This window comes from Acomys russatus, chromosome 5, assembly GCF_903995435.1.
Source record: "Acomys russatus chromosome 5, mAcoRus1.1, whole genome shotgun sequence".
Lineage (NCBI taxonomy): Eukaryota > Metazoa > Chordata > Mammalia > Rodentia > Muridae > Acomys > Acomys russatus.
The window spans coordinates 10,804,571-10,828,272 of record NC_067141.1 but is presented as its reverse complement, the minus strand read 5'-3'; the positions used below and the strand labels follow the sequence as shown (position 1 = coordinate 10,828,272).

Below are 23,702 nucleotides of genomic sequence, written 5' to 3'. Positions count from 1 at the left end.
GAAAATGAATTCTGACAAGTGTAAACTGGTGGGAATTTCTTGTAGCCTTCCTGGGATTCTTTCATTCTGTTTGTTGGTTTCCCTTTCTTCCTGAGAACCACACAGAAGGGACATGCCTCTCAGTTCCAGTCCAGCTGAAATACGGTTCTCTGAGCAGACCCTTCCTCCAGTCAGCCTTGTAAAGGCCAGCTGGAATAAGAGAAGTTAATGAGGCTGCTTGTGCCAAGCCCAGCAGTTTTAAATTCTTTTTTTTTTTTTTTTTTTTTTTTGCAGTTGCCCTTGAGAGGAGGAAGGTCAAGTTGCTTCGGCATCCTAGTAGCTTTGATGGTGGGTGGACCGACACACACTGTGTAGCTGGGTGGCTGGGTTCTACAGCAATGGTTTATCTATGTGTCTCTTAAAAGTAAGCTTTTTAAAAGATTAGCCTACCCCAGCTTGTGGACGTGTCTGCGAACACCTGGACCCCGAGGTGAAGATGGAAGGCTTTTCCGATAATGAGAAAGAATGTGTTTGCGCACATATCGAGAGGCTGAGAAACGGTTTTATCCCATCTGGGTTTAAGCGAGTTGGCACAGGGCAAAGACTGCACTAACCGGCTGAATCTCTTTCAGTGTCAACGGCAGCGGTGGTGGCAGCAGCAGCGGCGGCGGCAGCAGCAGCAGCAGCAAGCAGCCTGAGCACAGCCACTGCCACAGTGCCCTGGCTCCTGAGCCCCCTGTGGGCCGAAGGCATTGCAGGTAGCCCATGGTCCTAGAGGAGGTGTGCAGATGGGATTACCGTCCACATGGAGATACGGAAGAGGACCAGGGATTGGCACCGTGACCATGGTCAGCTGGGGGCGCTTTATCTGCCTGGTCTTGGTCACCATGGCAACCTTGTCCCTGGCCCGGCCCTCCTTCAGTTTAGTTGAGGATACCACTTTAGAACCAGAAGGTAAGTTCCTGTGTGTCATTTTTTAGGGTACCAGGTTGTTTTGGGGGATGTTTCGGGGGCGGGAAGTGGTCATTAAAGCCAGTTGCCTAAGGAGGGTGGCCTCTCTCCACATGCTACACAGCCGAGCTTGCGGGAAGAGGGGAGGGTGTCTTGGCTCCTAGGCATGAGTGGAGTGGTTTGGTTTGCTCTGTCTTCTGTGCTGGGTGAGGGAGGCACCAGTACCTTGCAGCACTGTGGAAATGTCCCTTGGCAAGATGACTGTTGCCTTCTGCAATTGCTTTCTGGGTGGAGGAAGAGCCTTCCTTGACTTGCTACGTTTTGGCTAAAGGAAATAGGCAGCATCTGAGGTTCTGAAGTTGAGCCCAGAGAGCCTTGCCATGCTGGGTGGTTTTTAAGCTGTTGTAAGCTCTTTGTACTTGAGCCCAGCATCACAGAGGGGCAGGTTCAATGGTGGGAAGACTCGGAAGTGAATATGCCAAGGAGTCTTCCGGGATCCAAGGAAAGGCCAGGTTTCACTGGTGTTTTTGCCTTTGGCTACTTGATTGCAAATGTGAAAAGCTACTGTGAGGAGGATATGGCTGAAATACGGAGCTGGGTAAAGATCTGGTCCTTCTCCCAGGCCCTTCCGAGACGGGGTGGATAGCCAAACCTCTCTGCTTGGTGCAGCGTGGAAATCTGTCATCGGGAGGGAATATTGGTAGGCGAGTTATTTTTTGAGTGGTAATCCGAGCGTGACGCTGCAGGTCGTAGCACTCATCACCGCTTAATGAACGTGTTTGCCGAGGGCCCACCTGGTGCCGGCTGGGCTTTGGAGTCCGTCACGGTCCTGAGTGCTGGCAGGTCAGCTGACTTGCTGTGGTTACGCGCCCTGAACCAGGGTCCTGAGGAGCAGTGTGCTCATTCCGCGGGGAATGGTGAGAGGGGCGGGGCAGAACCCCCAAGCATATCCTCGAGGAGGGCTCTGTGCTCATCTGAGAGGAGAGCCTCAAGAGATGGGTCCCCAGTAAGATCCACCGAGGCACTAACTACTCTGTCTGAATGAGACTGGGGGACATTGGGCCGTGCAGATGCCTGGACATGCTGTAAATTACCAGGTGTCTTTGGAAAGGAAATATGGTAGGAGTTTGTGTGTGAGGCTTGGTCAACGCGTAGCCCCCTCACACCCGCTTCTGGAAGCGCCTCTTTGTGACTTACCCTGTGACATCAGGGAGAGTGTAATTTGCAACAGTGACGTGTTTTCAAAGGGCTTAATGTGAGGGGGAAAGGATTGGGTTTCTGAAAGTCTGGTCTGTACTTCTTTAATTTTGCTAATAATTAAAATGGATGTTCCCCTAATTGCTGGTTTTCCCTTGAGTGTGTGGTTCAGCACAAAGCAAGGAAGCTGAGCTGGGATTTCCTACAGCGTGGGCTTCAGAAACAGCCCTAGCTAGGAAAGAACTGTCATTTTTCATCTGGACTCTCGGGGCAGTGTGGCTGTGAGTTGCTTTCAGTGTAGAGTGTAAAATGGTCCTGGAGGGTTCCTGGACTGCATCTAATTACCTAAGGAAGGTTATAAGATGCTTGCTTGTACGTGCAGGCGGAAGACAGGTGGGGAGAGAGGAAGGAAGGACAGACGGATGGAGTCCCCCAAATGGCTCTTTGTGTAAGAACTGATAACTAACAATGTGAGCATTGTTGAAAGCAGATCCCACCACCTGGGGACCTGTAGGTGCATGTAAGGGTAGGGAGGAAGGCCACAAAGTCCTGGAAGTTGTGGGTACACTTGGCTAGGTTCATATTTTGCATGAGATTCGAGTCACATCTAGAGTTGGGAGATGCTAAGGAAAAGAAAAGAGGGGGGGGGGAGAGATATTGAGAAAGAGCAGGGGGGGGGAGTCTTAAGGTGTGGGACTTCACCAGAACAGGATGGGGGAGGGGTGGGGGGGGGAAGCAGAGAACTCTCAGGGCCTCAATTTCCCCTTCTGCTACTGAGGGTCCAACCTAATGGGTATTGGGGAATCTCTATCAATAGGCATTGAACAATAACGTCCCTAGGTGCCTTCTGAGGACCACCTCAGGAGGCTTAGTTTTCACCGTGACCTGGACAGGAAGAACGGCAACACAGCCTCTGGCATCCCCATCCCCAGCAGCTGGGCTCAAGGTGGTACCCGTTCTCACTGCAGCAAGGAAGATATCAAGTATATCTTGATGAAAGTTGCTTTTTTGTGTGGAGGGGACGGCTATGCTGGATCTCTCTGCAGGGCCCGCGCCTGCTCTCCTTGTCTGTTAGACCAACGTTGCTGTTGATGTTCACTTGACTGGAAGGTAATGAAGCTAGAGATGGGGCTCCATGCTCTAGGCTCTGATGTCTCCTCACCCCTCCTGGAAATATGTGTGCATGCGCATCCCTTCAGCCGCCATATTAGCCACAACCAGAGCTTTAGGTAACTTCATCTTCCGTTGTCTGAAGCATCATGGAAGACACTGGCTTGCTAACTTGGGCGCTCCGTTTAGAGAATGCCTATTGAGCCAGAGAAGTTTGTAATAAAAAAAAAAAAAATTCCTAGAAAGAGCGCCATGCCCGCCTCCCAGGGAGTCCTTTTGGCCCTTTAGGCAAATGTTATGCTCAGTCATGTAGTTCTGTGTAGTATGTTTCATTGTGTACTGTATGTCCTCTTCCCCCATCCTGTCCTGCCGGTGTGCCTCTGGACATCTTCTCAAGTGGCAGAGCCAGGCTTGGCTCAAGTCAGTTGGCCCAAGAAGAAAGTAACCGCTATATGATTTTACTCAGTGTTTCAGAATAGAAGTCATTGGTCACTCCTTAGGACAAAGGACAACAGTGTCAACAGTTGCTGGTTGGTGGGGGTGGTGCTGGTGCTGTTCTGTTGCTTCATACTTTGAATGTTCTCAAGGTAGTCAGGCTTTATTACTGCGGGTCTGAGCTTTTACTTTCAGATTTCCCCCTGACATTGTCACCTGCTCTGGTTAATTAAGTCGTTGTTGACATTAAGGGAATCTGTTTACCCCAGGCCCAGTAGGAGCTAAAATAAAAGGGCTTTTCCAACCCCAAACCCTTAATTACTTTCCCACCCTAGCAAAGTGAAATTCTGCAAAGGAACAGCCTTGTTGGGGTGTGGGGGGGGGGGTGGTAATTTGCATACCTTAAAAAAAAAAAAAAACCAACCCAACAGTATATCAGGCAGTCTTCTGGGGGTGATGATCTTCTGGATGGATGTGAGCCTTTATAAAGTTCACCAGCAGTGATGTCGGGCGAGAGGTCTGTGGGGAGGCCTGCTGAAGTCAGACTTTTTCCAGGGTGGTTCGAATCCTTTGTCCCAGAGTACCCTGCTCGCTGTGGTCTCAGCCTTCCACATTTAACTGCCAGTTACAGGAAGAGAAGAGAAATATCTACATGGTGCAAGTGGATGATTTAAAACAAGTCTTGTGGTTCCTGTTATCTGCATTTCTCGTTCCTCAGTATGAGTGTGAATATTTAACAGTTGACTGTAACTTGATAGTCCGCCGAGGAACAAGGGCTTATTCTTGGTCAATTAAACCAAATGCAGGCGCACGCTGTTAAACACACAATGGAGCACACATTCTTCATTAGTATATAACGTATTTCACAATTCATGGACAAAGAACTGTGTTTAATATTACTTCTAGAGCAAAAATCTGGCCAGCCCAGAAAATTGGCATTTATATAACTCTCTTGCTGGCTTCCGCTGATTGAGATAGAGAGTATGTGTCTGTCTGTCTGTCTGCCTGCCCTGCCTGTTTATTTTAGTTAAAAGACTAATTACTTACTTAAAAAAACCCAAAAAACCCAAAAACCAAAACCCTCTCCCTTCCCAGCCAGCACCCAAACCCTTTTTGTTGTTGTTTTTAAGATTCATTTTTAAATTAGGCGTGTGTGTATGTGTGTGTGTGTGTGTGTGTGTGTATTTGTGTGGGTATGTGTGCATGAGTGCAGGTGTCTATGGAGGCCAGAGGTTTTGGATGCCCAGGAACTCGGTCTGGAAGTGAATGTGGGTCCTCTGCAAGAGCAGTATGTGCTCATAACCACTGAGCCATCTCTTCTGCTCCAAGATATTTCAAATTTTGGTTTTCTTTTTTTTTTTCCCCTCTGTTGAAGGTGAGAATTCAAATAACCAAGCATTCCAATATAAGATGTTTCCAATATCAGATTTAATGAGTAATTACATGGTTATGAAATAACTGGGGTAGTGTTTAAACAGGAAGGGAATGGTTAATGTTCAGATTTTCTGTGGCGCGCGTGCAGTAGCCCTGCGCGTGCAGTGCCCTCACACTTGCAGACTGGCTGCTTACATAGTTAGGGTGGTTGTTAAAAGACAAGCACGCTCCTTTCATCAGGGTCTGTTTTACTTTTCCATTTCTGATTGAGTTCCTGGGATTGGTCCAGCTGGGTGTCTTGTCTTGGTTGGCAGCTCAGGAATTATTTTGGGGGAGGGGGTGCTGTGGGCTATTTTACAGATAATTATGGGTTTCCTGTGCACAAATGTCTCTGTAGGGGCTGGAGCAATGACTCTGTGATTAACAGCACTTCCTGCTTTTGCAGAGGACTGGTGTTGGGTCCCCAACACCCACAGGGAACGGCTCATAATTGTCTTTATCTCCAGCTCCAGGGGGATCTGCTGCCGCTGACCTATAGCTGCCTGCACATGCTCTTTTTACACGTGTGTTTCCCTTGCCTTTACTGACATTATTGCTTTGTGGAGAAGGACAGAAAATTCCAAGATGGTAGTCCATGAGTGATAGCTGAAGGTACCTCTAGAAGCCTCTTCTTAACATACAGTTGGCAAACCAGGCGGTGGTGGCCTTTAATCCTAGCGTTAGGGAGGCAAGAGGCAGGCTGATCTCTGAGTTCGAGGCTAGCCTGGTCTACAGAGTTCTAGCACAGCCAGGACTACACAGAGAAACCATGTCTCAAAACAAACAAAAACACAACACAACACAACACACAGACACACAGAATGAAAGCTTGAAGTTGTAGTTTTGTAAAAGTATATTTTATCATCAGGACAAACCATGACCGTTCTTTTGTGCTGGTTGTTTGTTTGTTTGTTTGTTTTTTGAGATAGGGTCTTGCTATGTAACCCATACTGGTTTGGGATTTGTTCTTGTAGCCCAGATTGGCCTAGAACCTTTACTCCTCCTACCTCAACTTCTACACCTAGCTATCCATCATCTTTGAAGAGCATGTGTCTTGATTTTCAGTAATTTTGGAAATTTTATGACTAAGATTTTTTTTTACACTCTATTTTTATGTGTACAAGCATTTTGCCTGCATGTGTGTATATACACCATGTATGTGTCTGATGCCTGCAGAGCCAGAAGAGGGCTTCCAATCCCCTGGAATTAGAGTTCCAGATGCTTGCGACCTGCCATGTGGGTCCTAAAATAGAACCCAGTGGTCTTCACTGCTGAGCCATCTCACCAGCCCTATGATTCAATGTGGAATGCCTGTTTTTTGTTTTTGTTTTTGTTTTCGGTTTTTTGTTTGTTTGTTTGTTTGTTTGTTTTTGCCTGAGGCTACCATAAGTAATGATGCTCTTTGTGGACTTTTTTTTTTTTTTTTTTTTTGCATTATGAGAGTAAAAGGAAATCCACTGCTTGCTTTTGACTGGGCCAAGTCAGGGAGCTAAACCGTTGCATACCCTCTCCTTTGACTTTTTTGTCCAACTGAAGAATCATGAATCCCAAGGTATTTCTGGACAGAGAGAATTTCAGGTTATGGTGATCGTGTTTTATGAGGGTGTTAAAAATAGCTCATAAGGAGAATGCTGATTGATTCGGGAGTGAGAACCAGGCCGTTGTGTTTATGCAGCACCTTTCCCAAAACATCTCAATCCTGAGCGCTAACTAAGTAAACTCATAGAAATTCCACGACTGTTTCCTGACCCCGGAACTTGCCTTTTACTACACAGTAGGGTGTTGTTATACCCGACAGTTTACAAATACTGTCGTCCTCCCCCCTCCCGTATGTGACCAAGTGTTTTAAAGGTACTCAGACCCTGTGAATGGCGAACTTGGCGTTGTTTGTTACTGGTTGAAAAAGAGATCTTTGGGACTGGAGATCTTTGTAAAGTTTATTCTCTTTGGACACCCTTCAAGTTCACATTTGAGAGCTGACAGTTGGCTAGCCCTATCTGGAGTCATGTGGCTTGCTTCAAGGCAACTCTTTCCTGTTCCACCCCAACCCTTTGGGTTTCCACTAAGACTTGCTTAGCTGGCTGTAACAGGTACACTGCTGAGTGTATGGCCTATATGGATAAGTATTTCCTATTTAAAACCGCTCGGGTCTTTAAAGACTAAGGAATCCTGATCCAACATTTGACTCAACATTTTAAGTAGAAACTAGTAAAGTTGTTTTGAATGGTGTGTGATGGGCTGTGGAGGAAACTGCCCTTAGGAGCTGAGTTTGAAAGTCTCTACTATCTCTTGACCTCAGCCAAGTGAGATAACCCTCTGAAACATCAAGATAATATCTCTCTAAAATGTACAGATTGAATACAAACTGGACTGTAGTTCCTGGCTCAGCACAGGTGCTCAGTAAAGGCTGATTTCTTCCCGTCCCACACCCTTGTCAGAGTAAATAAAATCCATACTTCAGAGACATGGTAGGATGCTTGCCCTGTAATCTGTAATGATAAATGACAAATTTACAGACATTTAAATAGAAAAAAATGCTAGGCCTTCCATTATCCAACTCTTGCTGCCCTCTTGCAAGTCCCCTGGAGTTTAGACATGTGACTCTTTTGCTGCTTACAGTCCAAGTGTTTGAGGTTGGTCTTTCTTTCTTTCTTTCTTTCTTTCTTTCTTTCTTTCTTTCTTTCTTTCTTTCTTTCTGTTTTAGAAAGTCAATTGTAGCTACACAGTCACAGGCATGTCACAGGCATGGTGTATTTTGGCTGGAGAGTCTTCTGTTTGAGGTTTCCAAAGGATCACTGTAGGCCAGTGAAGGGCGGTGGAGAGGTTGGGCTGAGCTTGGTGGGGTGTGTTGGGTGTGCTATGCTCTGTCTAGGCCAGCGAGGAACCTGCCCCCTCCCCACCTTCCCGCAACGGTGGGTGGTGGTTGCCTTTTGCCATCTTCTCCTTCAATGCTGTCCCCCATTAGTCTGCCAGGGTAGCTGGGTGCTGAGCTTCCAGTAATCTGCATAGAAGGGAGCTCAAGAAATTTGGTATGCAGTTTATCTTATATATGTGTAATAATATAAATGTATATGTAAGAAAGAAGGAAGGAAGGAAAGAAAGAAAGAAATTGGTATGGAATCCAGAGTGGTGACAGGTTCAGGATGAGATCATGCCCTTCAGCTCAGTCCTTGGGATAATGATGGTTACCATGAGGACGATGATGTCATGGTCCTCACACCATTGCTTGTGATAATGAATGTGACGGTGGCAATGATGGGAGCAGCCAGGCATTTATAAAGAGCCTGTGGTGTCTCCTATGTGCTAGGTATACGACAAATTGCCCCTTTCCAAAGAACAGGCAGATCCCCGGGATCCTGTTTCATGAACAAGATCTCTGCACTTCTTAGAGAGGCTGTGATTTCTGAACTTCACAGTGAGCACACCCAGCCTTAGGTGAATTTAAATTCTGTTGGAAGATGGATTTCCCAGCTGATTCCGCCTTCCTTAGCAAGAGGACATTTGGTGGGGTGTTGGGCATCCTTCTTGTTTTTTTGCTCACCTCTGCTTTGAACATTAAACTTCAGAGGACAGGCTGGCTGGTTGTGTTTCTTCCTCCTGTACCCACACCTCTTCCTTAGGTCATTCGAAAAAGAATTTCAGGCAGTAAAACATTTTCAACAGTTAGGCTCTATGATTCTTCTATAATGGCCTCTGGTATAGGGAGTTGGTGAGAAGCCTGTACCCTCGGCTGCCAGGGGGACCAGTGGGAGATGACACAGAGCCCCAAGGTGATGCCTCACACTGAACAGGTGCTCAGGACAAGGAGGGCCATCCTGCTGTTGCCTGTTTGTCCCTAAGTCATCCCGAGGTCTTCCTTGTTCCAGACCCTTCTGTGCGTGGTCCAGATCCTGCCAACCCTTAGTCTGAGTATGTTGCTGTCTTGATAGCATTTCAGACTTTTCTTCCCAGCATTCTTGCCTTGCAAAAGGCCACCTGCACGAGACTATCTGGAAGTCCTCCAGCCTGTGATTATGGAAATGACAGGTGTGGAGGCTCTTCAGTGTCACTTCTCTCCAGAGATTAGGAACTCTCCATCGTCTTCTATCCACCTTCTGTCTCCTCTCTTCTGCCCCAGGGGAAAAAAGAAAGAAAAAAATTCCAAGAACCCACCCCCTCCTCCCTAGGGCCAAAAGAAGCCAGGAAATGAAGCCTTTTTTTTTTTTTTTTTTAAAAAAGCAAAGTTCACTTTGGTGGCCTTAAAAAAAGAAAGAAAAAAAAGAAAAGAAAAAGAAAAAAGAAAAGTGAACTCTGGTCCCAGCCAGGTGTGGAGGTGAGTGGGACTGGCGGGAATACAGGTCTTGTAGAGGGTCACTTGTGCAGTGAGTGGGCCTCAGAGGTTTCAGGTCTGAAGTGAGTCAGGGGCCCTGTTGATATGGAAGGACCCATATCAGCTTTCCCTCAGAACTGCACATCGCTTGGATATAATGACCACTTCCCAAGCTGGCAGAGAGAGAGGATGCTATAGGTATGCTTTTCCAGGCTCAACGTAATTAATTCCCCTTGAGTTAGTTTCCCAACTCATTTGTTGATTGGTCGAGCTAGGGTCTTGAACTTCTGATTTTCCTGTCTCTACCTCCTGAGTGCTGGGATTACAGGCAGGCACCGCCAATACCCGGTTCCCATCTCATCTCTGTTGCAGAAAGATGTTCACCCTTGAAGAGTCCGAGGAGGCTGCACCATGCAGTAGCCAGTTATTTTGCTCTGTCCCTTGATGTCTCTTTCCTGGCTCTGCATCTCTCAGATTGGTGTCTTGCCCAGTCATCACGGAGGCAAGGAAATGACAAGGCTGGGAAGTCAGAAAAGCCCTGTTGGTCTTGGGCAAAGTAGTGACTGCTCCTTCCTTGCCTGGCACAGTGACATACCTTGTCCTCGGAAAGCCACAATGTTTGGGCGCCTTGCCCGGATCCTCCTAGACTCAGTGGTGAAGTCTGAAGGTAGCCACTTTTCAGATTTGTTTGCTTTCTGAAAGCCTTCCCCTCCAGGCAAATCTGAGGTCTGTAGGGCAGGAGACAAAGATTAACCATGGTGGTGCCATCCTAATTTGGAACTCCCCAGCAAATGTGGGTATCTCGAGTCGCCAGACAGAGTTGTTGCTTTTCCCTGGAAAACACTGCAGAAAAGTGATCCTTATGGCTCTGGCCTGCCTTTTTAGGTCCTGTCAGTGTTAACCCAGCTGGGAAGAGCTGCCATCCTCAGCTCCAGGATGATCCCTGGCCTCTTGTGAAGAGCAGCTGTCTATGAAGCCATTGCTGTCCAGCCAGCTGCTTGCTGATGGAACCTCTAGCTGAGGGGCTTCTGAGCTAGCTGAGGTTCAGCTACAGGATCAAACCCATTCCGTGGGGCAGGCCATCTGTTTCTCAGCCTCCAGCTGCTGGCCCTTCATTTGCAATTGGCTGGGATGCTGCTGGAGGGGACTGGTCCGGGGAACACATCTGCAGCCTCTGAATGGTGTTGTAACTGGGGTCCTGCTGAGAAAAGAAAGGCCAAGCCCTTTAAATAAACTCGCTGAACAATACCCCCTAAAGGTCTGGAGTTAGGGAAGCAGGAGGCAGCCTTGCCCTCTGGGGCTAACTCTTAACCTTGCCTTTTGTGGCCTGGCCACTTTAGAACTACTCTCTTCTTCAGAAAGTGCTTCCCAAGGGGAGGAGGGAGGGCCTGCTCTGAACTAGGAAAATGTCCCATTAGATTTGGGCATCGATCTGCCCCTCAAGGGAATTAGAGGGCAAATATCTCCTCTTGAGTGTATGCCATTTATTGAATATTTATCTCCGTGTTGGAGAGGCAGGCTTGTTCCAGAGGCAGCTTCTGAAGAACCACAGGCAACATGAAGTCCGTGCAAACTTGCCTCTGGAATGTAGCTTGGCCTCAGGAACACCTGCCAATTACCCTCACTGCAAGCAGGCCCTGAAGCTGTGGCTGCTTTAGGTGCTGTGATTTGGGGGGGGGGCGGGCCTGTCGACTGTAGTTTGGTGTTAGAGCCCTTATTCCCAGCATCAGGGGGTGTGTGTTATGATAATTTGGCCCTCTACCCGCTGAGCCTGATAGGAATCCTTGACTGTAAGGACTTCCTAGGGGGTGTAAGCGGTGTGTGTGTGTGTGTGTGTGTGTGTGTGCGCGCGCGCGCGCGCGCGCGCGCACGCGTGCGCACGTGCTCGTAGAATGGATGGATAGCAGGTGTGCTGTGGGCTGTTTGCGTGATTTGTGTGTATGTGTGTATGCTCGCCCACCCCCCCACGTGTGTGTGTCCGAGTTTGTGTGGAGGCCAGAGGGTGACCTCAGTTATTTTTCTTGAGGTGTTGTCCACCCTTGGTTTTAGTGTCTGAGTCTCTTACTGACCTGGAACTCACCGTATAGGTTAAGCTGGCTGGCCAGCAGGCCCTAGAGATGTATCTGTCTCTGCCTCCCACCACAACTAGTTTTTAAAAATTTTTTTATTTTTCATTTTTTATTTTTTTAAATGTGGGTTCTGAGGAATCAAAGTCAAGCTCACAAGGCAGGCACTTTATGGACTGAGCTGTCAGTCACCAGCCCCCCAAAGTTACAGAGGGCTGCAGGGTTTTTGGCTCATTAGCTTCTTGAGCAAGGTATTAGGCACGGCCTTGATGAGGAGAGCTTTCCAGGACCTTCAGATGTTTGCTTCCACTTGGGAACCTTGCAGGAATCCCCACTTATGAAAGCAGCGTATATAAGATGTGACAGATTTGTTCATTTGCAAGAAAACCCTGGTTTGGAGTCAGAGCAATGCGAGTGGGCTTTCTCACTGGGCTGTACAAACCCTCGGCTCACACACCTGCTGGCCTGTTAGAACCAGCTTGTGATCCATAGCCCCAAGCCCCAGGTGGCCCCTGGCTGGTGCAGGGCTGCAGGTAGAGCACTTGTGTCCCCTACCCACCCACCAATCCTCCCCCCCCCCACCCCCCAGTGCACAGAGCCCTTCCTCTGTGAGGGACTTCCCAGAAAGCCCTGGGTTCTCTCTATGAGCCACCATTTGCCAGCAGCTGGCCTTGCTGGTGTCTCAGGAACTGAGGAGGCTGGATGACCATGTTCATCCCTGACAGCAGTCAGTTTTAAGCTCTGGTCTTGAGACATGGGAGCCTGTGAGAACCCAGCCCATGCCCGAGGCTGACCCTGGAAAGTGTTTTTTTTTTTTTTTTTTTTTTTTTTTAAATACACAGCAAACCGAGATCATTGCGGTCACTTTCCCCACCTTTGACCTTCTCAGAATCTCCCCCACGTGACTGTGGCGTAAGGGGTGAATATGTCTGCCTGTTGTACATACTACATGGATAAAACAAAGGCTGTGATGTCATGGGGACAGGGTGACGGCATGTGTCATAGTGGGAAATCAGCAAATCTTATAGAGGCGACATTTGGGTTAGATTTTGAAAGCTACAAAGGAGCCTCTCAGGTGGAGTACCTTCTGGCTAGGCAAGCCAGCATGTGAATGAAAGAAGAGAGGAGGGAGAGAGGGAAGAAGCTGGGATCAGGGTGATGATGTAAATGTTTCCAAAGAGACACTATGGTGGATCTTAAGACTGTATCTGTAGGTTGGACGCATCCCATTCAGTCCTTCACCTTTCTAGATGTCCTTATCCCATTCCCTGACATTGTAGCTACAGGAAACACAGCAAGCCTGGCCCCACAGCTGAGAATCAGCAAGGTTTCCCAGCGGCGTTTGTCTGTCTCTGGATCCAGTCCTAGATGGCAAGGTGGTTTTTTTGTTTTTTGTTTTTTTGTTTTGTTTTGTTTTGTTTTTAATTAAATAGCGTGTCCCAAAGAGTCCTGCAGAGCTTAGGAAGCCTGAGCTTTCTCTGCAAGTGCGTCTTCAGGACACGGGAGGCTGGGGCCTGGCTGGCTGGACTGTGGGTACAGACTCTTCTTTGTACCTCTGAGCCACGAGTGCTGGGTGCTTTGACATAACTTGCAATGCCAGTTTCTACTTCCTGGGTGCTATGGAGTCTAATGGCTGAGTTCTCTGGGACACACTCTCCGAACAAAAGGGTCCATTTTGCAGTTCCTGCTCAAGCAAAGCATCAAAAGCTAAGGCATTTGTGGGGACTGCACTGATTTGATCTCTACTCATGTCTTGGTGGCTCAGTGGGAATTTCACCCTTGGGGTAAATATATGAATTAAGTATATATGTTGTGACCAGGAGTGAAATCAACCTCTGTCACTCGGACGCTGTCTTCACATGTCAGGATTGGGTGGGAGGGGGGTGGCGCAGATGGATAGGGGGTGAGTTGCCTCAGAGCTGCCTCTGAGTTCAGAAGTTGCCTGATACAGTGATTCATTCTCCAGCGAGGGCATTCTTAGGCCCTTTTGCCCCTTCCGTATTTTTATTTTCTCCTGAGCGCAGCATAATTTCTTTCAAATGCAGAGGGCTGTTCACTCAGTTTCTCAAAAGCCAAAGCTGAATTTTGAGGGGTGTGCCTAAGTAGTGTAGTGTAGTGGTTCCCATATTGGAAACATTTACTACCTGCTGGTTTTCTCTGATGAGGCAGCTTGAGCCAGTCCAGAGTTTTTGGGGGCTGTCAGGCTACTGAGGCTTGAGGTAGGTAATAGTGGGGGTGCTGCTGACACGACACAAGGAGTTTGCAGTCCCAACACATGTCTGAATAGTTGCTCCAGCTAGCTATTGGTTGTAAACAGAATGCCTTGGCAGCCTGTTCGCCTATCTCCTTTCCGAGGCAGGCAATTGCATCTCTTTTCCTCCCAACCCCAATTTTTTTTTTAATGCCGCAATATTTTTTGAGGTTGAGAACTTCCATCTTTGTCCTGTGTGGGTGTTGACCGCTCCTCTGCCCCCAACCCCCATCCCCCACCGCCGCCATTTAAGGATGAGTTGTACCGAGGCCTTATAAGGCCCGGGTTTGATATCAGGATGTGCAAGTTGGTTCTTGTAAAAGGGAAGCTTTGAAAGTAGGAGCTGCAGCAGCCAGCTCCGGTATGTCATCTTTGTGTGGGAGGAGAAGCCACCAGAGGTGGGTGTTCGTGACTCCACCCAAGGACCCCATTGGCCTTAATATCTTTATCCTGAGCTCTGGTGCCAGCTGTGTGCCAACCATACCATGCCAAAAAAAAAAATGTCCAGGAGGGGTTATCCCAAGGTCCCAACCTGGTCAAGTGTCACAGGTCTCCAAAACCCTAGGTGGACATTCCAGGGGTCATCTGCCCTGCTTTGGAAATGCCCTTGCTTCGCCGTTACAAAGAACATTTCCGGTTCTGTGCATTGCTCTGTGGCTCACCAGGACTGCAGAGCGGTCCCCGCAGGGTATCTTTATGGCTTGGAAGGCAGAGTGGACCAACCCCGCTGCCTCTCAACCTGTTGTGAACCTGGTGTCCCGTGACTTTACAGTGACATTTGGCAGCTTGATTCCCTATTCTCCATCGAGACCTTTGGCAGTCCTGTGGCTGTGGTGTTTATTTGACTTGTGCTAGATGGCACCGTCTGGGAAAGCACCAAACCGTGTTATTGTCCTCGCCCCAGTGTTCCTGGTGCAGTCTGCTGGTCTAGAGATGGGGCAAAGGTGGAGTCAGCTTAGCCGGGCAGTTCCTTGACAGGACATGCCTGCTGGGACGGCCTCCTCTTCTCCACCTTCCTCCTGGGTTTTCTCCCTGCCTCTCTCCTGTTCTTTCCCCATCTCTTCCCTTTCTCCTTGTATTTCCTTCTTCTAGGTGAATCTACTCCGAGTTCCCTTTCTCTGCTTTCTAGAGGAATGTGTTTTGGGGTCAGATACCCTTGTGGGGTGACCCCCTAAGTGAGACTGTTTGGGGCACCCTGCTGTATCTTTAACTCAGAACCTTTAGACACTGGAAGAGATGTCACCCTGGGGACACCCTGGAAGTGGCTTGATGTGAAATGCGGTGTGGTCAGCTGCCCCAGAGGCGGTTGCCAGAAGCGCCTCCTGTCCCCTGAGTGGTGGGAATCTGCCATGGTGCTCTGTGGGAGATGATTGGCCAGGGAAGGCCTTGGGCTCCCATCTGTTCTCTGTTTGCACTCGGGCGCCATTTCAGAAACCACACGGGAAAAGTTTATAGGCAAACATTATAAAGAGTGACAGTCTGAAGTGCTGCTATCGCAGGCTTGGCAGCGCACGGCACTACCTGAAGAAGCGGCTTCCCACTTCCAGATGCCCTGGCTGTTGGGGCGCCTCAAGCTGGCCATCCTGATGGTGCCGAAGAAGAGTTCTGTGTGGTCACTGGGCTTAGTCTTAGCCTCACTTACTCCCTTCAGCATCCCTTCCTAGGTATCCTGTACCCACCCCCACTCCCCAACAAGCTCCTCACCCAGAAGGGGGCCGGGGGTGAGGTGCTGATATCAGGAAGATTCTGCCTCAGTTTCTCTTTCACCTGGGTCAGAAGCCTCTCATTTCTGAATTCCTCTTACTTCCCAGGGGAGAGTGACTCGAGGGATGTCTTGGGAAGGGAAGGAGGCTCATGGCAGGATGAGAGCCTCATATGGACTTTTTCTTTAGAATCTTACTCCATAGCCCAGGCTGGCCTTGACTGCACTCAGTCATTTAGGTAGGCCTGATGCAGGTTTTGAACTTATGCCCCTCCTAACTACCCATGGAGTGCCACCATGCCCCAATACTGTTGATATTTTCATTATTGGCTTCTGATGCTGTGAAGGGCCCTCTTTGGTTTTTTTATTTGTTTGTTTTCTGAGTATCAGAGTAGCCAACCCACCGGAAATGTGCCCAGTATGCAGGAAACTGCTGGCACGTCTCAGGAGTTGGTAACTTATGTGTAGAAACACAGCCAAGCCTCCACACGGGAGAGCCTCCAGCTACTGTTGTGTTTGCAGCAGGTAGAAACAGCTGAGTGGAGCCTGCCCAGAAAGTAAACATGTCACCTTGTTTGTTCAGAGAGTTTAGGTAAAATGACAATGTATGGCCCGGCTCCCATGCTTCTTTCCAAGTTTCCATTTAATTATGAAAGATGCATGCGGACATGCTGTCTGTCTGTGGAAACTTCTGAAAGAGCATTTGGTACAGAGAAATGTAGCTTCTGGAACTTTCTGCCCATTGTTCCGGGGGAGAGTGCAGAGGAGGGAACGTGGAAGCTGTGGCACCAGAAATGTTAAATGCAGGAAATGTTGATATTGCTATAAAAGAGAGTTGTTTGGATTTCTCAGGGAGTGAGTTCCTCGCCCTGTGTCAGTTGTCACGTGTTACACAGAGCCCAGCGGTGGAGTCAGGCAAGGAGCGGCCTGTGTCAGAAGGCCATCTGAGTGGGAGAAACAGGTGGGGGGTGGGGGTGGTGGTAAGCGCAGTGTCCTTGATGCCTTGTCCCCTTGTAGGCCACTAGGAGTGGTTATGATGTAGAGCTGAGATACCACAGGACTCTAGGAGCAAGCGATGATTGTGAAGAAGCAGCCCCGAAGTCCTGAAGCACAGAAGGGGAAACCTTCACCTGTCAAACAAGTCTTCAGGGCTAGGCAGGAACAGATGGCTTCTTCCCAGCATGCCACTTGGGTTCCATGTTCTTAGTAGCTTGGCTCATAATGTAGCTCATGTGTGCTCCATTTGCAGGGACCTCTGAACTGGTTCAGTGGGGACACTGGGTGGCCTGGGATGCCATTGGTTTGCCTTTTGTCCCCCCCGACCCCATTATGGTCCTTCAATATCCTTCTCTCTTTATAGTTTATTCCCTCACTCTGCGGTGTTTGACCTTCTACCTCCCCCCGCCCCCCCCCCCTTCCTTTTGCTTGTATTCACCGAGTTGTGTTTCCTGCCTTGACGTTAGGATGGCTCCGGTCCATACTTATCTTGCTAATGTGCTTCCGGGTGGTGCATGACTACCTCGGAAGCCAGCCATTGTCCTGGGAAACTAGACTTTCCACTTGGTTTTACCAGCACTCAGAACCCACTTGGAGCATGCCAAGCTGTCCTCAACCATTCCCTGAGATGGGCGCCCATGAGGGAAGTCTTGAGATTGAAAACCCCAGCTGTTTCTGAGCTCACGGTAGCGCCACAGTCACAGCTTCAGAGCAGCAGTGAGGTGACTGACATCAACTCGCTTGGTTGTGGCTAGAAGGTCAAGTATGTAGTGGGTGGCTCCCAGGAGCCTCGCCTATACTGCCTGAGCATTCCTGTATCTCGGTGGTTGGAGATCCTGTGGCTGAGAGGCTATGTGAGGCAGAGAGGAAATGAACTCAGGTGTCCTTGTACCCAGGGCAGTGCCCCTTTAACCAACCATCCAGTGTCCTGGTCTACCTGAGGGCCCTTCCTCATCCTCATGTATTCCTCATGGCCGAAGTAGAAATGGTGGTGCAGTGCAGTAAAATTGGTCCAGCATGGTCCAGCAGTGCAGCCTGATTTCAGTGAGTCTTGGTCCTTTGTTGATGCTGTGTGGAGGAAGGGCTCCTCCATCATTTTCTAATATTGTATGAATCTTTGGACCAGAGATGCTAGGACCACCTTGGCAGATGGTGTGAGACTTGGGGTCAAATCGAATCCCTCTGCCTTTCCATATTTCTCTTCCTTGTCCTTAATCATATGTAAACCCTTAATTTTACTTGTTATTTATTGTTATCTGTGTGTGTGTGTGTGTGTGTGTGTGTGTGTGTGTGTGTGTGTGTGATGTGTGAGTGTATGGGGGCACGTGTGCCACAACATGTATGTGGAAGTCAGAGTGCAGTTTTGTGGAGTCAGTTCTCTCCTGCCCTTACACCTTTTTAATGGGTTTTGGGGGACCAAACTTGGCTTTAGGCAAGCATGCCTTCATCCACTGAGCTGTTTTGCCAGACCCACTTCTCTCTCATTCTCTTGGCCGCCCAGGTCGGCTGCCTCTGTTTAAACAGGCCTGGGGGACCTGATCTGAGAACCTTCCAACCGAATTCTCAATGTCTTTCACACTTGGCTCTATGCACTGCCCGTTGGCTACAGAGCCACTGCTACTCCTTGGAGAAGACCCCTCCCCATCACTTCCAAAAACAGAAGCTGAAACACCTTCTGTGAGGGTGACATTATCAGTGCTTGGGGCTTGTAGGCCATGAGATCTCTTTTGCAACAACTCTAGTCTCCCTTCGTCACACAAAAGCAGCCCTAGACAATACGTGCCCGAAGGAGTATGGCTCTGGTCCAAGAAGTCATTGTTTACCAACGCAAGTGTTGACTTGGCCCTCGGGCCATGCTTCGCTGGCTCCTGCCGCCCACGGGGCCTTTGCCTACCATATCTGTGTGGACTCCTACCTAGCTGCCTCACCCTTAAGACCACCTTCTATGCTTTCTATTTTCTGTGAAATTTCTATATACTTTTCGTTTGCTCCACCACAATGGAAGGTCCACCAGGGCAGGGACTCCACCTAGCCTTCCGTGGCTTCCTGAGCCTATAGAACGAAACTTGGCTAGTGGTAGGGTGTTCAATAAACAGTACTGAGTGAGAAAAATAAGCCTTACCTGGTTGTCAGTTGGGGCTTACTTTCTATGCCCTCCCCCCCTTTTTGGGGGGGTGTTTTTCCATGTTTAATCAACTCTTATTTTCTTCCTTATGTGGGTTTCCCTCTTTGTGTTCATGTATTCTTTCATGCCTGTACCCCTCTTGGCTGTGTGCATTTGAAGGGGGTCCCCTGTGAAAAGCCTCAGGCCCCTTGTGCTGGCTGCTGCTGTTGGTATTTCTTGGACCAGATGTTTATTAAATAGCGGGACTGAAACATGAATTGACTGTAGCTTAGTCATGTGGGAGATTTGTTCTTTTCAGTGGGCTCTGGGTAGAATAATTGCCTTGTGATACCCAGATCTGGGCCTGGCCCAGCGTGGGGGAAGGAAGCATTGTGTTTTCCAGGCTTGGGACTCTGGGTACCATTCACAGCTCTCACTGTAGGGATGAAAGCTTACTTCATAGGCCCTTGTGGCTACCCTGGCCCTGAGCAGGGCCAGTGGCTTCCTCTCATTTATTTTTTGGGGAGCAGATGGGAGTGTTGGATCCTGGTGGGTCTCATCCTGCCCTGTCTCTTAGAGGATTGTGGTGTTCAATATGTCTGCCTTCTCTGTGTATAGCAAAGATGCCCCAGGGTGGAGATGGGAGTGTGCTACAAAGACCTGTCAGAACTGAACTTCCTGTCTGCGACTTGAAGGTTTCCTCAGGAAGTCAGGACAGTCACAGGCAATGTGTTTATTCGAGTAGTTTGCGGGGGGAGGGTAGGCAAATGGACTTTAGAGTGAGAGAGACCCCACCTGGAAGTCGGGTGACTGATGCGGGGTGGTGGATCACGGGCGGCCATGACTGATCAGGGCATCTGAGGAGGAGTGTGTTAAACAGGAGTGAAGGTCTTGAAGGAGATGGGGACCCTGGGCCAGTGGGTAGGTTGGTGGGCAGGATGGGTCTGGCTCTGCTAGTAACATGGGAGGCAAACTGTCTAGGCAGCGTTCTAATCCAGTATACGAATACACTGCAGTCTAGAGCCATTAATTGCCAGGGACCCCACTTTTCTTTCTTGTGACGTGAAAAGCCCCCTGGCATCCATCATTTTGAGGAAGACAGCATGTCCCAGCTCACCCAGTACAGAACCAGCTCAGTACTGATTTGACCTTGAGAGCTCCTAAAAAGGAGCAAGCCAAAAAGCTGCCACTTCCCAAATGGTAAAGAGTTTTGTAGATGGGCCCATTTGCCCCTTGAACTTGAGCCATTTGGTATTGAAAAGGTTGGTTTTGTGACAACAGGAACATGAGTAAGTAGTTGAGCCAGTATGAGAAGGGGTGTGTGTGTGTGTGTGTGTGTGTGTGTGTGTGTGTGTGTGTGTGTGTGTGTGCACACCACATACAGAGTCATGCTGAATGGCTAGCTTAGCAGTCAACTTGAAGTTTTTCTTGTGGATTTCCCTTCTACTTTAGGGCTGGGTTGGTTTTACAAACCCTATTTACAGTAACGTGGAAAGGAGCCCGCCCAGGACGGCTTCTGCTGGATGCTTCGTTGGCTGTTGTTTCTAGCGCTGTCAGTGAAGTCTGAGTGGGGGCTGCTTCTTGGCATCTAGGGCATCTCGGGGAGAGATGGACACCCCCTGGGGCCATTTGTAAAATAAGCACAGCGTCTCCTGGGAAAGAACTGGCCTCCACTGACCTTTGTTGGACCTTCTCTCCTCTCCCTCCTTCCCATCTGCTTCTGTCTTCTCTCTCTCCCACCTGTTCTGCAGAGACACCAACCAAATACCAAATCTCCCAACCAGAAGCATACGTGGTCGCCCCCGGGGAGTCGCTAGAGTTGCACTGCATGTTGAAAGATGCCGCCATGATCAGTTGGACTAAGGATGGGGTGCACTTGGGGCCCAACAATAGGACAGTGCTTATTGGGGAGTACTTGCAGATAAAAGGTGCCACATCTAGAGACTCCGGCCTCTATGCTTGTACTGCAGCTAGGACGGTAGACAGTGAGACTTGGTACTTCATGGTGAATGTCACAGGTGAGTTGGCTTGCGAGGGTGACACTCTGTCTCTTCTGTAGTTATTTTCCGATGGAAATTTATTATTATTTTTGACCAAGTGAACTGTACTCAGTGACTGCCAGGCACATATCATGTCAATTTGTATATTCACTTACTTGGGACAAAGTCTCCCTCTGTTGTCCAGACTGGATTTGAACTCCTGGCCACACATTGCCTTCCATCCTCCTCCTAAGAGCTGAGATCTCAGGTCTAGGCTACTGTGCCTGGCTGATCTATTTCTGAAATTCCTCACTGGGACCTGGTGTGCCATAAATTTCTTAAGTGACAGAAGTTTTATAAGCAGCAGCAGGACACAGTCTTCTTCACCAACATACTCCCCAGCATTCTTGGCATTTACAAGATAGAATTGAAATGTGGGGATCTAGATTTTAGTTCCTTTGTTAAAAACTCTTGAGTTCCTCTCCTTGTTACCTCCTCCCATATAGTGAAGAGATGGGGAGCCGCAGGATTCCTTTGTGACTAAGTTGAGAAGTCTGCCTTCAGAAAGCTAGTTAATAGTCAGAAGGCCCACACAGGAAACCGAGTTTTTTTTTTTTTTTTTAAGGGAATCCTTTCTGTCTTGCAGAGAACCCCAAATGCTGAAAAGGGGAAACAAAACCAATGTTTGGCTATTGTAGAGTCAAAGTTTGTTGGAGGTGGGGTGGGGAGATGGCTCAGCGGTTGGGAGCACTGGCTGTTCTTCCAGAGGCCCTGAGTTCAATTCCCAGCACCCACGTGGTAGCTCAGAGCTGTCTGTAACTACAGTTTCAAGGAATCCAACACCCTCACACAGAAATATATGCAAGCAAAACACCAATGCACATAGAACAGCAATAAATAAGTCATTAGAACATTACTGGGGACTGGAATATTGTTTGAGGCTTAAAATCACCTCAGTTTTATAGTTTTTAGTATAGTATAGAAACGAGAAAGCAGAAACCCTGAGAATTAGAGGCCAACTCATCACAGAGGGACACTTTAAGCCACTTAAAACCATCGTAACTATATGAGGTCTCTGACGTTCCCCTGGGCTCCTGCGTGGTTGAGCTCACTCTGAGAAGGGCTGAGCCACAGATGATGGTGACTTTTGCCTTTGCAAACACATCCATAGATATGTTCTTTTGAATGCAGATGCCATCTCATCTGGAGATGATGAGGACGACACAGATAGCTCCGAAGACTTTGTCAGTGAGAACAGGAACAACCAGAGTAAGTAACCTACCTCGGAAGGTCCCCGAGAGAGGAGTGACAAGGGGAGCCCTGCCTGTCACCTGTCTTCTGTCGACTCCTCCCAACTGCCATGCTGTGTCCATTGGCCCTCACTGTTCCCCACTGTGTCTGCTGTCCCTATTTTCCAACTTGACAATAAACTTATGTTGCTGTCCACCCTCTCGCCACTTGTCCTTTCTTCTTGTGTCAACAGCTCTCTCTTCCAAACAAACACTACTGTCTGATTTTACCTTCTTCTCTGGTCTCTCAGTGTTCGTAGATAGACCACTTGTAGAACTGTGGCCACTTGTAGAACCTTGGTTTTCTTCATAACCCCCATTATATCTTTCCTGACTTAGGGGTGATTGCCTTCCCCTGCCTCCCTGGGGTATCTCAGTGTTACTGTTGACTTATTCACTTATGGAGACAAGGTCTGAACTTAGTTGCCCAGGTTGCACTTGAACCCCGGGCTCATGTGATCCTAACTTTTGAGTACTGGGCCCACAGCTGTGGGCTACCTTGCCTGACTGATCTGTTTTGGAAAGTCCTCCAAGGGGCCTGATAGCTGTGTGTGTTGGGGGTTAGGCTTATACATAGTATATTGCTTAACAAAGAATTATCTGGTCCAGAATACAAGTTTTCTGAGGCTGAGAGCCTCCTGCTGAGGGGAAGGAAGTATGCCTTACTCTGAGGATGGCGGTGAGGATGGGGTGAGTGCTGGCATGTTTTAAGGCAGCGGGTACTGGGCAGTCACTGTACAGGTCACTCACTTGCTGGGTGAGAACCTGGCCAGCTTCCTGGAGCTGGGCAGCCAAAGATCTAGTCTTGATTCAGTATTTCTCAGTCGCTCAGTTGCCCTCTGTGCCTCTCACGGGAATGGCAGCCATGTCTTCTGGGAAATTAGCGGGATTAAAGGAGAGTATGTGCTTCACAGACTGAGGGCTTGTAAACGTTTGTCCCACCAAGAAGCAAAACACAGACTCAGTTACATCCTCCAGGCAGGGCTGCACTGTCTTGGAGAATTGTATTCATAACTAGGTTTTCTTGTTTGTTTTGTTTTGTATTGCTTTTTTTGCTGTTTTTTTTTTTTTTTTTAAACCTGGTGTACTCAGTGTTATAGGGAAAGGATTTATTTTTAGGGTCACAAGTAAATTTAAGTAAGTCATAAATAATAGCAATTGGTTATTAAAATGAGCCTATGGTGGTGTACCCTAGTTGGTAAAGTGCTTACCTAGCGTGTACAGAGCCATGCTTTCAACCCCAAACACTGCATAAACTGAGCGTCATGGCACACACCTGCAGTCTCAGCACTCCAGAGGTAGAGGCAGGAGGATCAGAAAGAAAACAGGTACAATTAGAACAGCTTACAGCAAAATGAAGAGCCATCCCCGTGCCCCAAGTGCAACATCTCCCACTGTCAGCAACATTAGACGCACGTTGACTCCGCCTTAGAGCCCAAGGGCTGTGGTCCTCAAGGTTCATTGCAGGCCCTGGAATTTAGGCAAATGAATAACGACATGTCTCTGTCATTGGGGTACCACACACATTTTTTAATCCCAAGCATTGTTGACCATCACTTATTCACACACACCCTTGCCCAGCCCTTAGCAACCACCCATCTTTCCATAGCAACCACCCATCTTTCCATAGCTTTGCCTGTTCAGAAATGCCATATATTAGATTCATATACCATGTAGACATTTCAGATTGGCGTCTTCCCTCTAGTGATATACATTATTACATCTTTTCTGAATCTTCCATAGACTTCAGCTAAGTTTTTCTTAGCACTGAGCAGCACCCTCTAGTTTGTATGTACACGGTTTATGTACCATGGTGCTCTCCCCTTACCCCCACCCCCATCGAAAGACATCTTGGTTGCTGCCTAGGTTTGGCAATCACCAGTAGAGATGCTAGGTGTGGGTTTGCTTAGATACACGTTTC

The 23,702-nt window shown here is 48.4% G+C and overlaps 1 protein-coding gene across 10 annotated transcripts in view; it reads left to right on the top strand.

The window, feature by feature from the left end:
* Positions 1 to 635: 635 nt before the first annotated feature.
* The window catches only part of Fgfr2 (fibroblast growth factor receptor 2), a 101,237-nt gene continuing 78,170 nt past the window's right edge, over positions 636 to 23,702 (top strand). For 5 of the 10 annotated variants that reach the window (XM_051145408.1, XM_051145406.1, XM_051145407.1 and 2 more), the window contains exons 1-3: positions 636 to 933; positions 20,265 to 20,531; positions 21,684 to 21,761. In XM_051145408.1, coding sequence (XP_051001365.1) covers positions 768 to 933; positions 20,265 to 20,531; positions 21,684 to 21,761 — 511 coding nt within the window. In that variant the 5' untranslated portion in view covers positions 636 to 767. The remainder of the gene's footprint in view (positions 934 to 20,264; positions 20,532 to 21,683; positions 21,762 to 23,702) is intronic. The other 5 variants (XM_051145415.1, XM_051145414.1, XM_051145413.1 and 2 more) reach the window with 2 other exon arrangements.